The sequence below is a fragment of the Gossypium hirsutum genome, unplaced genomic scaffold (assembly GCF_007990345.1).
Source record: "Gossypium hirsutum isolate 1008001.06 unplaced genomic scaffold, Gossypium_hirsutum_v2.1 scaffold_481, whole genome shotgun sequence".
Taxonomy (NCBI): Eukaryota; Viridiplantae; Streptophyta; class Magnoliopsida; order Malvales; family Malvaceae; genus Gossypium; species Gossypium hirsutum.
The window spans coordinates 10,001-27,081 of NW_024403053.1; the positions used below are offsets into that span (position 1 = coordinate 10,001).

General features: G+C 32.7%; 2 protein-coding genes and 2 long non-coding RNA genes across 18 annotated transcripts; 2 read left to right on the forward strand and 2 right to left on the reverse strand.

Moving 5' to 3' along the window:
- Positions 1-1,194: 1,194 nt before the first annotated feature.
- LOC107898710 (uncharacterized) lies at positions 1,195-6,093 on the reverse strand. Of its 4 annotated transcripts, XR_005924522.1 has the most exons (7): positions 5,860-6,093; positions 5,688-5,779; positions 4,220-5,582; positions 3,955-4,054; positions 2,360-2,657; positions 2,196-2,260; positions 1,195-1,664 (listed from the first exon to the last, which is right to left on the reverse strand). It is a non-coding gene; the product is annotated as an uncharacterized lncRNA (long non-coding RNA). The 4 variants fall into 4 exon arrangements; XR_005924519.1 differs by having other exon boundaries at positions 5,688-6,092; XR_005924520.1 differs by having other exon boundaries at positions 5,493-5,582; positions 5,688-6,046.
- Positions 6,094-6,652: 559 nt separating this feature from the next.
- LOC107940045 (calcium uniporter protein 5, mitochondrial) lies at positions 6,653-8,924 on the forward strand. Its single transcript, XM_016873452.2, has 3 exons — positions 6,653-7,102; positions 7,169-7,413; positions 8,278-8,924. Exons 1-3 carry the CDS (start codon positions 6,967-6,969, stop codon positions 8,710-8,712), a joined length of 816 nt encoding a protein of 271 aa, XP_016728941.2. The 5' UTR covers positions 6,653-6,966; the 3' UTR covers positions 8,713-8,924.
- Positions 8,925-9,427: 503 nt separating this feature from the next.
- LOC121226832 (U11/U12 small nuclear ribonucleoprotein 25 kDa protein) lies at positions 9,428-15,676 on the reverse strand. Of its 11 annotated transcripts, none has more exons than XM_041110472.1 (7): positions 15,446-15,676; positions 13,642-13,929; positions 13,419-13,524; positions 13,121-13,220; positions 12,609-12,778; positions 12,026-12,216; positions 9,428-9,860 (listed from the first exon to the last, which is right to left on the reverse strand). In XM_041110472.1, exons 2-5 carry the CDS (start codon positions 13,859-13,861, stop codon positions 12,683-12,685), a joined length of 522 nt encoding a protein of 173 aa, XP_040966406.1. In that variant the 5' UTR covers positions 13,862-13,929; positions 15,446-15,676; the 3' UTR covers positions 9,428-9,860; positions 12,026-12,216; positions 12,609-12,682. The 11 variants fall into 11 exon arrangements, with proteins under 11 accessions (XP_040966406.1, XP_040966404.1, XP_040966407.1 ...); XM_041110470.1 differs by having other exon boundaries at positions 12,600-12,778; XM_041110473.1 differs by having other exon boundaries at positions 15,482-15,673.
- A 470-nt stretch (positions 15,677-16,146) lies between these two features.
- LOC121226835 (uncharacterized) lies at positions 16,147-17,081 on the forward strand. Of its 2 annotated transcripts, none has more exons than XR_005924524.1 (3): positions 16,147-16,497; positions 16,750-16,810; positions 16,915-17,081. It is a non-coding gene; the product is annotated as an uncharacterized lncRNA (long non-coding RNA). The 2 variants fall into 2 exon arrangements; XR_005924523.1 differs by having other exon boundaries at positions 16,149-16,497; positions 16,767-16,810.

The window sequence follows — 17,081 nt, forward strand, 5'->3', positions numbered from 1 at the left end:
CCCCAAACCCCAAACCCCAAACCCTGAACCCTGAACCCTGAACCCTAAACCCTAAACCCTAATCCCTAAAACCCCAACCCCCAACCCCCAAACCCCAACCCCCAAACCCCAAACCCCTAACCCTAAACCCTAACCCCTAACCCCTAACCCTAAACCCTAAACCCTAACCTTAAACCCCAAACCCCAAACCCAACCCACAAACCCCAACCCCTAAACCCCTTCCCCAAACCCCAAACCCCAAACCCTAACAACCCTAACCCCAAAACCTAAACCCTAACCCCTAAACCCCAAACCCAAAAAGAAACGCTAAACCGGGATATCGAGGGAATGGGATAAATCTAACCCGGGATATCCAACGGTGGGAATAAGCCTAAGCCGGGATATCCAACGGTGGGAATAAGCCTAAGCCGGGATATCCCAAGAGTGGGATATCCCTCGCTGGAATAACTATGGCAAGTTGTCCGGTCCAAACACGAAAAATATCTGAACCGGCCCCTAAACCATTGAAAACCGGCAATAGGGTAACAAACCGGGACGGGATTTGACAGGGATATTCCTAGAATAGCTTAATTCATGTTAGGATATCCCGTGAATAGCTTAATTGACGTTGGGATATCCCTGGAAAATCTCTCGAACAGAATAAAGTAGAAAATTAATTATCAAATGGCCCTTAGATACACTATAATCTATCGACTGTTTTCGTATTCCCTCTGAAAATATAATGTGTTGAGATGTCAAATTATTACATCACATTTCTATTAAGAATCGAAAACTATGGAAATATTTATATATGCATTATTTTTCAGTTATTCTAAACTTTATTGAAAAAACAATGTTTTCGTTATATATATTATTTGTTCATGTATCTGTCATTTTTGTTTACACCTTTTTTTTTTAATTTAGGTCCTCTTAGTTAGAAAATGGTAATAACAGAATAAAATAAAAACAACAAAATAAGTCACAGGCCACATCAATAAATTTCAAACATCAAAACCATACGATGATGAAAGGAATTCACAATCAAAAACGAACGCCTAAATAAAAGCCCACTACCACACGGCAAAAAAGGGCCAACTATTCTAAGTCCAATATCCCATTAACCCAAAACCGAAGCAGTACACAGAATTAAACAATGAAACGAAAGCCCAATAAAGACATAAAAAAGCAACTACTGGAGAAGTTATTCAGGCACTATTAGAAAAAGAAAATTCTCCACATTTGAATGCATTACATTAAAAGAGAGAAAGCAGTTTCAGATTTCGCATGAATATATATATTACAAAATGAGTGAAACCAATCAGAATTGGGATATGGTAGGGATATCCTCCAAGCAGAATAGGGAAAATTAACAATAGCACAAAACTTAAATGTGTACAGGATCAAGATTCTTTATGACAAAACAGAAAAATCCGAAGCATGATGTTCAAAAAACATAAAAGCAGTTTCAGATTTCGAATTAATATATATAATACAAGATCAGTGGAACCAATCAATCTAGAAAACCAAAAAAACATGTACAGAGGCGTGTACATAATACAAGTAGAGAAGCATAGATATGAAACAAAAAAAGACATGAAAAGGCCAAAACAGAGGAAAACTAAAGATTCATACCTGAAATGACTCTCCAATGAAGAAGAGGATTTAACGATTCATACCTGAAATCACTAATATTTTTTTGGGAAAATTAACAGACAAAGAAGGAAAAGATATATTAGAAAAAAATAAATAAAGGGAAATAGGGGAGCATAAAGGGGAAATAAATGTGAAAAGTTTCCATTCCCAATTAACATATGTATATATATTTCTCCAAATATTTGTTGGCTTTTTTTTATTATTCTTAATATAAAATTATTTTTAACATAAATATAGATAAAGGGTTTATTTAATATCAAATTCTTTTAGTATCTTATAATACTCAATATGATTTAAGTAATGTTTTTATTTGATAAAATAATACATAATATTTTTCTAAAAAATGGTTAATTATTAAAATAGTTAAATATTATTTCGCATGTACTATAATAAATAATTTAAGGTGGTTGAAAAAAATAAAAGTTTTTATAAAAACATACTGATACATATTATTTTATTAAATAAAATTATAATTTTACTAAAGATTACGGGTTATTATCAAACTGGAATATCTCAAAACCAGAATAGGACAGAGGAAGAGACAAAAAGGATGCTTAAGATACCTGATATTACGGTCTGTTCCAATTTGACCTATCTCCAAACAGCCCAATTCAAGGATAGGAATTTCCTGAAACGGAAATCACAATACGGACAGCCATATTAAAGATTTCTTGAGATGAGAAGATTTAAAAGAAAATGACAGTAACAAAAAAAAATAATATCTTACAACCCAAAACAGAGGCCTACTAGCCCAAGCTGATTGACTACGGCCCTCAGCACAAGGCCCCAGCGGCAACGACAAAAGAACACAAAAACGAACCAAAAACCCGCAAACCCACAGAGCTATATATGCCAGACAACAAAGCAGAGATGAAAAATGAAGACAATTGTTGAAATTAACATTCAAAGCTGAAATCAGTGATGAAGCAGTGGTTACGAAAATTTAAATAAATAAATAAAAACAGGAACGTCAGACTTCGGGTTTCCCATTCCCCGGAAGTAGAAAGAAACAGTGGCTTCTACACCTGAAAAACAAATAGCATAAAAATAAGCACACTGAAACAGAATTAAAAAAAGCATCCACCTGAAACTACAAAATAGAAATGAAAAGGCAATGACAAAAAAATGACAAAATTCATGTGAATCATACCTCAAAATCAGTCTAAGATGAAGAAAGGGATTGCAAAAATCATAAAATAAACTGAAACGACAGAAAAAACTTTGGGTCCTCTCTCGGAAACTAACTTGCTACTGTAGCGTGCGTTATTTTGAGATTTGGTCTCCCAAAGCCAAGAAATAAAAAAGAGGATAAAATTGAGATGAGAGTCTGTTCTGAAAGGAGAATAAACGGAGGAAGGGAGGAAGGGAGAAAGGGAAAACAAACTGGCAAGCAGACAGAGAGGGAGAGATAAACAGCTTATATATGGGGGTAAGGGATATATGGAAGACAGAGAGATAATAAATAAGGGTGGTGATTGAAGACAGGGATAAACGACAATAAATGAGATAAGTATAAATTAAAAGAAACGGCTAATAAAGGAGTATTTAATTTTCAAACTGTGGAAAACTAGCGGGATGTGTACAGTCAGCAGAAATAAGCACTAATTTTAAAAAATGTAAATATTAAAGTTTAAATTTATTATTATCTATATATTTTAATGTAAATAATTTAAATTTTATTAGCCAATCATAAATAATTTTATCAGCCACTCATAAATAATTTTATTGTTAGAAAATTAATAAAAATATATCTACAAATATAATATAAATACTATATTTATTAATTAAATAAAATGCAATTAATTTATTGGTTTTTTTCCTGAAAAAAGTTTTGACTTTTATCTATCAAAATGAAAACAGTCAATAGATTAATTCTTTTTGAAAAAATAAAAACAATAAAATAGAAATTTTGAAAAGAGCTGAATAGGGTTCTGCCTTTCAAAAAGATATATACAATCTAAATAAATTCTGCCAAACGAAAGTTTAAAATAAATAAATAAATAAAGCTTTTTACCATTAGATTTCATTTATCTGTCACTATAAACCTATTTACGGGTACCGAATTAGACTGACAATAAAAATAAATAAATATTTGTATATGGCAAATTATTTTTAGTGTATTCATGTTTAATTACGCTTTCACTGAAATTTAATTTCTTCATCATTGGAAAAAAAAAAAGAATAAATGGAAAATCAAACATTAGAAAAAAAACTGTTTACTGGTCATTTATTGTTTAGTAGTCAATTTTATTAGAGAAGTATATATCTGAAACTAAACACAGAGATGAAAGAAAAAAACAAATTTTAAGTACATATTCATACCTCAATTCAATCTCCGATGAAGCAGGATCAACCATTTATCATATCCTAAAAACCCACCTACTTTCCCTTTTGCTTTGCTTCAAGTGATAAATAAACATATCTGAAACAAAAAAACAGAGATGAACAGGCAAAGACAAAGGAAAATAAAGAAGAAAACAAAAAATCATAAAAAAAACCCACTGAAAAACAAGTAATAAAGAAAAGATCTGAAACTAAAACGAAATGAACTAGCAAAGACAGACAAAGTAGAAGTGATGATTCATACCTGAAATCAGTCACCGATGAAGCAGGGAATTCCAAAAAATCACAAAAACCAGAAACGGCAAAGAAAACCTAGTGTAGCGTCTTTCCATTTTTTTTTTTTTTTTGGCATTCGGTGACCCAAAACTAAAAAAATGAGAGGAAGAAATTCAAAACAGACAGAGAGAGAGGGAGTCGGCGAATAAATGGGGTGCTATAGATAGAAGAGATAGATTTGAGGATTCAAATTTCGAATAATGGGAAGGAAGCTGCCCTTTGATCGGAGGTAAGACGCCGGAAGGTGTTGATGCCGCGGAAGTGCCTAGAGTTTGTTATGAAATGACAAGAAAAGAAGGAAGAGACAATAAAGAAAACGAAAGAGAGGATGAACAGAGATCAAAGAATGAAAAAACAACAGCGAATAAAAGGGGAAATAAATAAAGGAAAATAAATTTAAAGAGAACAATTTCCAATGATGGAGAAGGAAGGGAAATTGAAAAGGCTGAGGAAAACGGGCAGCTTTTCTCTTGCCCGTCACTGCCCAAAAAGAATAGATTTTCTAAATCCCCATGTGACAACGGTAACATTTATGTTAATTAATACCTTCTTTAAATTACTTTTTTGGGGGGAAATTATCAAATTAAAGACAAAGAAAATAAAGAGACGTTAGGAAAATAAAAAAGGGGGGGAATCGGAGATAATAAATGGGAAATAAATATGAAAAATGTTTTCATTCCCAATTACCAGACAGAAAAGTAAAAGAAACGTTAGAAAAAAAGAAATAAATATGAAATATGTTTTAATATTTCATAGCAGTATAATTAGCATTTAATTTGGATAATTTAAACATGAAGATCAATCCAACATACAGAATGAGAAAGAGAACATTTATCACAAAAGAAAGTTATTTTGATTCATCGGAGCAAGTAAAATCTTTAATCAACTAATCATGCATGGCTCAACCATCTAGAATTAATCTAAAATTAAAATGTGTAACTCTCGTATCTAAAAAATGAACATCAATACTAGGGGTAAAAACCAGATACATGTGCCCATAAGTCACTTGGATTCGGCTACAAGTAAAACTCAAATCAATTCAGTCATTGTCAAGTTGAACTCAAGCTTGATAACCTTACTCGGATTTGGCAAAGAGAACGGAAAAAAAAACTTACATAAATTCAAGTGAAAAGCATGTATCAAAAACTAAAAAACAAAGATGTTCCCATAAAAAAACATAGTTAGGGGGATTGCATAAATTATAAAAAACAGAAACAGAGGAGAAAACTTAGGATTTGTACCTCGCAAAAGTACACAGGAAACAAACAAAAAGAACAAACAGATCGAGATCAATAGATTTGAAACACGGATCGAAACAGTGATGTCTAAACCTGAAAACCAAAACCATAAAATAGAAATGAAAAGGAAAAAGACAAAAACAAAAACAAAGACAAAGGCAAAGAAATGAAAACGCAAACCCAAGTAAAGATTCATACCTGAAATCAGTCTCCGAAAAAGCAACCAAAAAGAAACAGACAGACCCATCTCGATAGATTTCAAACACAGAGCGAAACAGTGAATTGTAAACCTGAAAACCAAAATCCCCATTTATGTTTTATTTTTTCTTTACATTTTATTAACTGCTTACGAAAACTCTCTTAAACTCACTTTAATACCAAAGCACATACATAGATCCTTTCCTTTGATCCAATTAAGGAACTTTGCAAGATAAGATAGTACCAGCATAACATGTTTACTTTTCAATTGATCTCAAACACATTTTTCCCCAATATCCTGTATTTAAAAAAGTAGATTTCTAGCTAGTTACTTGGAGTCAGGTGCGAGACTTATATACGGATATGTATCCAATGTACGTGTGTTCAAATTTTTTAAGCTTTTCCATGCATTTGGAATGTTTTTGTAGGGACATATCCCTGTATCCAAGTCTGTCGGCCTGATTAAAAAACAGGCCGGGCCTCAGGCACAACTTTTTTGGCCCGGGCCCAGCCCGGCCCGATCCGGCCCGAATATAATAAATATTTTTATTATTTATTATTTTTTAATTTTAAAATACTTTTATTAAATTTTTAAAATTTTAAATTTTTTTTAAAATACTTTTTTAAAATACTTTTTAATTTTAAAATAATTTTTTTAATTTTAATTTTAATTTTTAAAATGATTTTTTGGTATTTATTTAAAAAAAGCCGGGCCGGGCCGGGCCCGGGCTTACGAATTTTTTCCCAGGCCGGGCCTGGGCAAAATTCTAGGCCCATATTTCGGGCCGGGCCAAATTTTTTTCTGGGTCCGGCCCGAACCCGGCCCGGCCCATGAGCACCTCTACATGCCACTAGAATAAACAATAATAAAAGAATTTTGAAAGCCTTAAATTTAATTAAACTAAAATTTCATGTATACTTTTACCTATTTATCCCAATTATTTGATACGTGAAAAAAACGCAAATGAGACTATTGTCTATGACAGGAAGAAGCTTTCCATGGTCTCTCTTTCCACCGTAGGTTCTGCCTACCTTTTCTCACCACCCTATAAAAAACTTGCCCAGAAAGGAATTTTCTTTATAAGGTTTTTTTCTTTTTCATTAGGTGTAGGATTTTTCTTCTCTTTTTAGAAGCTAGATTTTGTAGATCCGTTATGGAGAAATCCTAAGAGTTGACAAACAGGAGCAGAGAAACTAATTAAGAACCCCGCTACATCTATGGTTTGGTTTTTAATCACTCAAAATTAATAGAAAAACATAGATTCTTACATACATTAGCATGTGGAGGAGGTTGGGGCGGTGCGATGCTTTGAAGCAGAGCATATCTGTAGCAGTTGGAAGGAGACCTCTGCCTTCCCCTCAGAGTCCGCAGATGATGGAGGGAATGATAGTGAGAACCAGTCCAGCATTCCGCGGTAAAATTTTTTGGATATATTGTTCATCTTCTGATGTCAATGCAATCTCTGATTCCAAAAGTGCAGGAGGACTAGAGAACCTAACATTCGCGGAGGCTAAGAAGTTGATGAGGCTGGTTAACGTGGAATCACTCAAGACAAAACTAGAAATGGAAGGCAAAGAGGTGATAGGCTACTCGGAGCTACTTGAAGCCTGCAAGAGCATGGACGTTGCTAGATCACTGAATGAGGCCATTACTTTTGCACGGGTTTTAGATGAGGCAGGTGTTGTACTTGTATTCCGCGACAAGGTTTATCTTCATCCTGAGAAGGTAGCCTTTTTATCTTGTATTAGTCTCTTCAATCCACCTTTTTTCCCAATTCAGAATTCAGATGCTTCATTTTTCGTAGCCTAATGCATAGTGGCTTTGCCTTGGCCTTCTTTTTCGACTATAGTCATCAGTTTCACCTTTAATGGGACGGGACTCCTATTTTTGCTTCTCTACTTGGAAATATAAATAAATATGATGAAACACACAACATCTAACTATTAATATTCCATCTCTAAGAATATTAGCGTCAGGTTGACTGAATATATATTTGATTCTAAACTTGTCTTTTGTTTTTATAACATTACTTACCGTTTAGTATCTTCTATTTTCTATAATAGTTCTTTAGCGCCAAGTTTTATCTATACATGACATCCAAAAGACTTCCTAGATGTGCTTAGACCCAGATAAAATTGGAATATTTTGTTCAGGCAAATTGCTCTAAGCCTTCATCCTCGAAATTCCACTTCACCCCTTATTTAAACCAAACGACGCATTATACATGCATTATTTATTCCATTAATCACCAGAATCCATCTTCACTTCTTTTTCTTTTCCCGAACCCCTCCAATAAAATTCTTCACAACTTGCCTCTTGTGTTCCATGCTTTTGATAACTTCAAATCCCAACGATTCCTCGCATACATGAATATTAGCTTTGGGTAGGAATACCAATTCTAAATTTGGTTCATGTTGTTGCATTTCAACCCAATGCATTTTCACTTACGCCTAATATGGATTTGCAGTGCCTGTTGTTTTCTCCTTCAAAACTCATTATAGTTGACTTCGTTCAGAATTTTTTTTCCTTATCATGAACCATTTTGATATACAAGATTAATTTTGCTGAAATCATTCTCATTTTACTTAGGTGGTGGATCTGGTTAGAAAAGCAGTGCCTCTTGCATTGGCTCCCGAAGATGATCCTATCAAGGATGAGCTAAAAAGGCTGTTGGAACAAAAGGAAGAAATTGATGTGCAGGCTCATAAGGAAGTTCGTCGTATACTTTGGACCGGTCTGGGATTAGCTGTAGGACAAGTTGGACTATTCTTCCGGCTAACATTTTGGGAATTCTCGTGGGATGTTATGGAACCGATTACATATTTTTCCACCAGCATTATTATAGTTATATGCTATGCTTACTTCCTGTTCACTTCAAGAGATCCCACATACCAAGATCTGATGAAGAGGCTTTTTCTCTCCAGGCAGAGAAAATTGTTATTGAACCATAATTTTGATCTTGGCAAATTGAAGGCGTTACAAAATAAGTGCAAAACTCCTCTGGATGCCTCTGCATTTGTCTGAAATCACGTAGGGTTGGAATTAGAACTAGGTGATGCCTTACACAAGGATTGATTATCTCATCTCTAAGTATTCCCTTCTTATTCTTTCTTTTCTCTGTTTATCTGTATAAATGAATTTTCGCCGTTATTTTATTGTAGTTGGGACTAAAGTAGTCCACCAGTGAATGTACTTTTTTTTAATATTTAATATATACAATGATTGAAAATTCGTAATGCAAATGCACGTATCGATCAAGTGAGAAGGAGATATTGTTCCCATGAGAACTAAATTCTAAGCCACTAAATACCAACTATTCAATTTTATATAATTTAGATCAAGAAAATAAATCCTAATTACTACTAAAATTAAATTAAGCAAATTATGAAGATTTTATTTAACTAAAACAATGAAAATATTTAAGTAATTACTAACTCATTATTCAATAGCATTAACTAGATCTTTCCAATATCTAGCTAAGTTAATCTTTCCCTTTCACTAGCTATATTCCTATGCTAGACAAGTTGAGTGAAATCATTAAGAACAAATCTATTGGGTTGATTAGAGCATCATATATATTCTTATCTTAGTTGCAAATTAACTTATTCTAATCTATTCAATCTAGACCTAAATCTTAATTTTCTCCTCCAAGACAGATCTAAATTATCAAATTAATACAACTTGGTGGTAAAAAAAACGAATTAAATAAGCGCAAAACTAAATAAATAATCAGCAAAGATTGAAACAATAGAAGAAAAAATAAATTAATTAACTAAGAAATAGGATCCGTCATCGTTTTAAAATAATAGAGTTTAGTTCATATTAAATTGATAAAATCACACAAGAAGATATTCACAACAAACTTGCATCAATAAAAAGTAAATAATAATAATCTAGAGAAAAAAATAGTTAAAAAATTTACATCAAGCGCCACGGATCTCTTTTTCTTCTCATCTTTGCAACCTTGAAGTTCCCTTTGATGTGAGATAGTTGTTGTCTGGCTCCAATTGATCTCTTCCTTTTTCCTCCTTTTTTCTTTTAAATCTCATCACCCTTATTTTTTGGTTTTGTGATTGTGCCACTCTACTCAAGGTAGAAATTGCAATGGAGCGAAAAGCATCACTTAATTACTTTTTACTCTATGCCCAAGTCTTTCATTCTTCTTTCAAACCCTGCAATATAGAAAGGAAAATAGTAAGTAAATCCAAACTAACTATAAAAATAATAAAAACAAGCAAAATTTAAATAAAATATAATTAATTTGAAAAACTATAAAATGTAATACAAACTTGTCTAAATATTAAAATTACCTCCTAAAATAATATAAAAATTTTATTAAAATAACTTTAAATATGAGAGTTATCAATATGCATACAAGAATATTTACAAATAATACTTAATAATAAATTTCACAGATAAAATTCCATCATTACAAATATAACATATATAAAAAGAAACAGCCATTTAAATGGCTGATGCATTGAGGTTCTTTTCTCATGGATTAGAAAAAGAAACGTTAGGAAAAAAAAAAGGAAATAAATATGAAAGATGTTTTTATTTATTATATATTTAAGCCATTTTCATTCTCTAATTTTTTTTTTCATTCGATTAAGTAATTGAACTTTTAAAATGTATTTCCTCTTCTTTTATGGTTTATTGTAATACATGCATTCGTAAGCTTCCATAAGTAACTAGAAACAGAAATGGCCTTCATGTTTATCATAATATTTCATAAATGCTGCATCCTTATTCCTATTTTCCAATTACTTCTATTCTTCTCCCTGAATTGTATGTGATTCTATTGCACTTCAAAACATGCTCAGAAAAACCCACATAAAATTGGAAACATATTCCCACATGCAAGTACTTTAGTACTAAAGAAAAAGAGCAGAATAAGATTCTTTAGAAAATTTAATAAAATATATATCCACAAATATAAAGGAGAGTATAACCTAAACTTTTAAACTATAAAAAGAAATGAATACAATTGTCTATTTAAAAATAAGTGATTTAAATTTATTATTTATAATTTTTAAATTATATTACATTATTTAATTGATAATTAGAGTTATTTACATATTAAATTGGATCAGGCTTGATAAATAGATGATATTTTGATGGACCTAACCTTTGAGCTTTTTTAAATATATTAATTAATTAAATAAAATTGGAGCTAATTCAATAACTTTTTCTTGCAAAAAGCTACGACTCTTAACCATCAAAATGAAAATAGTTTACAGATTAATTCTTCTTGCATAAATAAAAACAATAAAATGAGAATTCAAAGTAGAGTGGGCACACTATTATTATTATTTTTTGGTAATGGATATGTTCAAAAATATTTTTAGGGTACAATCATTTCTCAAATATTACTATCATGATGTGCTCAGACCCAAATAAAATTGGGCCTATTTTTCCAGGCTTTCGCTTTTCTTTGGGCCTGTTTTATGTGTTTTTGCATTCTAATAATAGCCCAGTACAGTACTTTATTTCACAAAAAAAAACCCTAAACCAATGCCAGGATATCCCCGGAATGGGATATACTCAGGCCGGAATATCCCTACTTGGGATATGCCCAAGCCGGGATACCCCTCGAATGGGATATCCCCACCCCGGATAAGTGCGACAAGTGATCCGGTCCATACGCAAAAAAAAACTGAACCGGACACCAAAACAACTGAACCGGACAAAAAAATTCTGAACCGGAACGGAATTTGAAGGGGATATCCCAAGAATAGCTTATGCTGGGCCGGGATATGACACGGATATTCTTCGGGCCAAACACAACAAGACAATTAAAAAAAAAATCTGTACCCAATTCAAGCTACGCCCAACAACCCCCAGCCCCAACAATATTATGCCGAGCAAGAAATAAAAAGAAAAATCTGACAAAAACTCACTGAAAATAAATGTAGAAAGGCAAAACAAAATCGGCTTTATAATATATTATATTTATCTGAGTGCAAGAAATTTTGTCGCTCGACCACCCTCAACAAGAGTGGCGAATTTGCAGTGCAAGTAAGCTGACACTCACAGTAAATAAACAATTACCATTAAAAGAACTCCAGAATAAACACAAAATAGACAAGTAAAAGAACTTCAAACCCAACCTAACCAATAATTACGCGCATTGTAAAATTCCAGAAAGTCCACCAATATGGATATTGCCAAACCTCACAACCCCAGCAAACCCCAAGAAGTATATATTAGGTAATGCCCATCCCCCATAATACCTAAAGTTCACACATTTCAATTGCAGAAGGTAAAATTCAAGGCCTTGTCATAAAAGAATTAAAATCCCCAAGCTAAAACATATGAAAAAAAAGGGGTGACTTACAATTCACATAAATAATTGGAAGCTTCATGATTTCCACCGATAAAATGGTGGGAACTGGGGCAACCTCCTGACCCGAATGGTATTTCCAGAATGACTTCACTCTCCGATGAAGCAGGACCAACCATTTTTCACTCTCCTCAAAACCCTCCGACTTTTCCTTTTGCTTTGCTTCGAGTGATGAATAAATATATCTGAAACAAAAAACAGAGATGAACAGGCAAAGACAAAGGATCTATACATATGAAAACAAAAAGTCTGAGATTTGTCATTCTTTTAAAAATCTAATTATTTGCTTTTTTTTTGTTGATTTTATATATAAAAATATCATCATAATAAAATAATTTATATTTATTACTTAAATGTGTATTTATATACTATATTATTAAATCTATACTATATATAATTACACATTTAACTTTTCAACTAAAATTGTGGAGTCTTGGAGATGATGACATGATCAATTTATTTGGTTTTGAGAATACGAGATATGATAAAGCTAATTTATTAAAAATTTAGTATTACAAGAGCTTTAAAATTTATTTAAAATGTCAACTAGAAATCAATGTACTTGTACCACATTTACTTTGCTATGGAACATTGTGAATTTGTGGAATGAGTTGGATCAGAAAACAGGGATGCCCGAATGATTGCATGTCATCATGAAAGCTTGCTCAGGCCATGGAAGAAACGGTGTTTTCTCCTCTTAGAATGTCTCCCAGAACCTTTTGAGACAACATAAGGTAAAAAATGTACCTGCAATACACATCATAACATCTCAGGAGGAGGAATTCTTCATGTTTATAATTTACATGCCGCCAGCTGCTAGACATTATAGCCCCAGTAATTGTAAATGAGAGCCAAATTTCTAGATCAATTTTAAGTTGAGATTCCTCTTAACAATATTTATAAAAACCTACTTGGGATGATGGATTCCCATAATTCGTTAGCACATGAATCTTGTTTAAGTTGATATTTGCAAGGTCAATGGATGTTAAGGCTCCAAGGTGAGATCATAAGCAGGAAATGAGCAATGAATGATCATAACAAAATAAAAAAGAACCATTTGCAGAAAAGTGAAGGGACCAAATACAACACCTGATAATTATTTCGAACGCCAAAATCGTGAAGTGCAGCGTCATCATCAAGGAGCTTCCCACTGTGGTGTGCTAGGCAGAAATTAGCCCAAACGTGCCTCCTATAACCACAAACAAAGTAAACATTAAAAGAAAAAAAAATTAATCTTCAAAAACAGAACTTTATAGTAAATGTAATTGCTCTGTTTTTTTTTTTTTTCTCTCTAATACATCAAAATGCCACCGATTAATGTGAGGATGGTTCTGGCCAAAAAAAAAAAATGTGAGGGTGGTCTAAGAGGAAAAACAAGATGATAAACCATGAAATGTGTCGATGACCCATCTTGGATTGCTCTAACTCGATCACTTTCTTCTTGATTGCGAGCTTCAAGTCTTTCACTGTGGCTGAATTCATCACTGCAACATCTTCGAATTCCAAGGAAAACCAATCCAAATAAGTACTGACTTTAATTTCAAACACAAATTCTATGTGGCTGAAGGCCTGCCTAGCTGTGCGTGTGTGTGTGAGCATATGAAGTGTACCGAAGGAGGTTCCATCTAGTTTGAAGATAGAGATACACATGGCACTCCCCAGTTCAAGGTTGATTAGGATATCAACATCGGACAAACTGGGTTTCTTAGGGACATCGGCGAGAATTGGATCATCAAGGAGTGCGGCCAGTGTTGAAAGTATCGCCACTTTCTTCACCTTTTTGCTGTTGTATCCCAGCACTTTCCCTTCCTCCTTCGCCCCTGACTCCATTCTTACATTATGCAGATGCTAGTCGCCCAAAACCAAGCGGAAAGGGTACTGGTTGCCGGTATGCTTCACTGAGTATGGGCCAACCCAAGAGTAAGAGCTTTTATTTGAATCGTACTACTCTTTGTTTCAAGTAATTTTACAAAAGAAATTAATTAAAACGTTGAAATTTTGGAACATTGCAATAATTGTTCTTTTTATTATAAACTCTTAATCATTGTTCTCTAATTATCAAACACTGCAATTTTTGTACAAAATATAAATAAATAAGTAAATCTTATGAAATTTATCATCTTCTAAAAATATGAAACTTTAAAAGAAAACTCTCACTGTGAGATGAAAAAAGGCAAATATAGTGTGAAAGAAAACAACACATATTTAACATCTTCTAATGCAACACAATAACCACTCGTTCTGGTGAACATTAAGAGAAGGTTAGACTTGCCTACTCCTGAAACATACAACATGCACTACTCACAACTGAACATGGCATCGAGAAACAGTTCAAAACAAATAAATTGTCAGAAGAGAAACGCAAACACCATCAGCTTCTAAAGAAATCAAATAGATGAAAACCTGGAAAATGAGAATAAAAATGGATAAAGAACTAATCATTCCAACTTAGCAAACATGTAAATGCCAGATGAAATCTTCAGCTTTTGAATAAATCAAAATAGATGGAAACCAGTGGAAAAATGAGGGTAATGAACGATTGCTTGCAACTAAATACAAAAATCCTACGATGGCCTGGTGATCTGTCCAATCAACTATCAACATTATGAAGGAGACCCTTAATTTAAATTGCATAAAACAGATGAAGATAGGTACAAAAGATGATCATGCTTTCATTAGTTTTTAAGGAGAATTACTATACAAACTTATAAAATAGAAACCCAATTATCTGCTGCCTTCAAAATGTAGGGACAGACTAATAACAAAGAAAACCAGTAGAAAGTTACAACTACAAACTTAAATATTAAATATTCGAGATCCATTGTGCCAATTCGATATTAAAAAAAATAGAAACTTTGAAATTATAAATGAACGAAGCATACCAGATCAAATTAGATTTAAATTAAATATAATATCATTGACTCACTGTACAAATACAATAAATATCGAATATTCCAGTTAGTACTGCAAGCAGGAAGACAACAAATATTATAAAAACATAAATTTCAAAGCATCAAGTTATTCAATATCAAAATTTAAGAATCACTATCAAAACACTACATTACATAAAAAAACAAAACTTTCGGGGCTAGAATTCAACAAATCCACTTAAAAATCACTATCCAAAACCCTAATTATATATTTAAAAAAAAACAAAGTAGAATTCGTCAAAACTACTTCAATAACTCGAAACTAAATGCAGACTTTACCTTTAGCCGGCTGCGATGAATAAAACCCTAGGGGAAAAGGAAAAAAATTGTAAAAGCAAAAAGCATAGCAAGAATAAAAGGAGGAGCGGGTTTGTTTTATGAGCCACTTGCATGCCAAAAATGCTACTGAGTTATAGTTGAGTAGTAACGGGTTTGCTCTTACTTGAAAAAAAAAAAAGGAATGCAATTTTAATTTTGCTCTTACTTGAAAGCGATTGACTGGTGGACCGATGGTGACTACCTGACTAGTGAACGATGATGGTGGACCGTTGGTGACTGCCTGACTCGTGAACGACAATGGTGGTGGCCGTAGGGTGTTGGAGTGGAGAAGGCAAAGTTATTTTGTTAGGGTTAGGGATTTAGAAATTAGCTGTTACAAATTGGGGGCAGTGACCTGAAGAGGAAAAGAAAACTAAGGTGCCGGGCCGGGCACGACCCATAAATTTTTTATGATATTTATCCAATTATAGAAAATTGAAACTTGTTTTAAAATTTTAAATAAATTTTTATATTATTTAAAAAAATTCAATATTCCCCTTCAAAGTGTTTGGTTGATTAATAATATATGTTTTGATTCGTACGTTTTACTATTTATATAATAAATAAATTTAAATAATTAAAAAAAGCATTCAAGCTATAAAAGAAATTCACTTTTTATGGTTTTATCATTGAAGGTTTGTTGAAAAATATATTAATGTTATATTTAGTATTTAAATTTTATCCAATCTTTTTTGTAATATGATACTTAAAATTTTAAAAAGTCAATTTTGATTTTTAAGTTTAAATTTTTTATATTTTAAAACATACTCACGTGTAATTTATTTTTAAAAATTTTATTAATTTTAAAATATTTTAAATCTTACGTTAAATAGCCCTAAAATTTATTTTCTCCTTGTTTTTAAACCGTTTGTCATGCATTATCCCTTAACTTTATTATTAACTTTAAAACCTAAATAATCATATTTTCTCTTCTAACTAAATCAATTCTTAAGCAAAATACAATACTAAATTCTCTCAACCTCAAATCTCCTAGCCGTATCTTTGTTCTACCGACGCCAGTGATTTTCCGGCTTACTGCTCCCTTCCGAAATGATCCTCTCCTTCCCCTCTTTCCTTTGATCAGACTAGATTTCCAAGGAACTCCCCCAAACCCATTGCATTTCTAACCAGAAAGCTAGGATTCAACATCTTCTTCCACCATAAGGGGATTGTCAAAGAAGATACCTTTCCAACAAAGTCTTTGTCAATCGACAGTGGGTGAGACATCATTTTTTCTGGCTCTGTTGATTTTTTTTTATTCTGGCTCTGTTGGATGTTGTGGGATTTGAATGAGGGAGCGGTTGGCTTGGTGCTACTTTTGATTGAAAGTTGTTGAATTAAATTGGGGGTTTATTATTCAATTCATAATCTTTTAATTTTTTAAAGCTTTTTCCAAAAACAAACCTTGGTGCTTCTCTCGGGATTATTATGGTTTTGGGTTGTTGATTTTATATTTTGATTGATATGTAGTATTTGGGTGAAGGTAGGTTTGGTTTGGTGTTGGTTTTGATCGAAAGGCGATGAATTGAATGTAAGTTTTCATAATCTGTTCAACTTCAATTCCTTTTCCAAAAATCAAAATCTCCTCCTGCAAGTCCAGTACCTGTTTGCCTTACATAGTTTCCTTCATTTCAGCTCTCAAGCCCACAGCTGCATACTTTAAAATGCCTGTCGTCAGTGAGAAATTCCCGTTAGGTATTGGAGCATCTCCTTTTTTATGCACAAGGTTCATCCTCCAAACGAACGATAATACTAAGAAAATGGATTGCATATTCTCATCCATCACCACATATCCTTTCATA

Bases quoted from the DNA above. Each gene is read 5' to 3' on its own strand.
- LOC107940045 (XM_016873452.2), top strand. From the start codon at position 6,967: ATGTGGAGGAGGTTGGGGCGGTGCGATGCTTTGAAGCAGAGCATATCT. The intron at 7,103-7,168 runs GTAAAATTTTTT...CCAAAAGTGCAG, and splicing joins AACCAGTCCAGCATTCCGCG to GAGGACTAGAGAACCTAACA. The intron at 7,414-8,277 runs GTAGCCTTTTTA...CATTTTACTTAG, and splicing joins TTTATCTTCATCCTGAGAAG to GTGGTGGATCTGGTTAGAAA.
- LOC121226832 (XM_041110469.1), bottom strand. From the start codon at position 13,861: ATGGAGTCAGGGGCGAAGGAGGAAGGGAAAGTGCTGGGATACAACAGC. The intron at 13,221-13,418 runs GTTTATCATCTT...TTGTGGTTATAG, and splicing joins GGTCATCGACACATTTCATG to GAGGCACGTTTGGGCTAATT. The intron at 12,779-13,120 runs GTGTTGTATTTG...TGTGTATTGCAG, and splicing joins GCGTTCGAAATAATTATCAG to GTACATTTTTTACCTTATGT.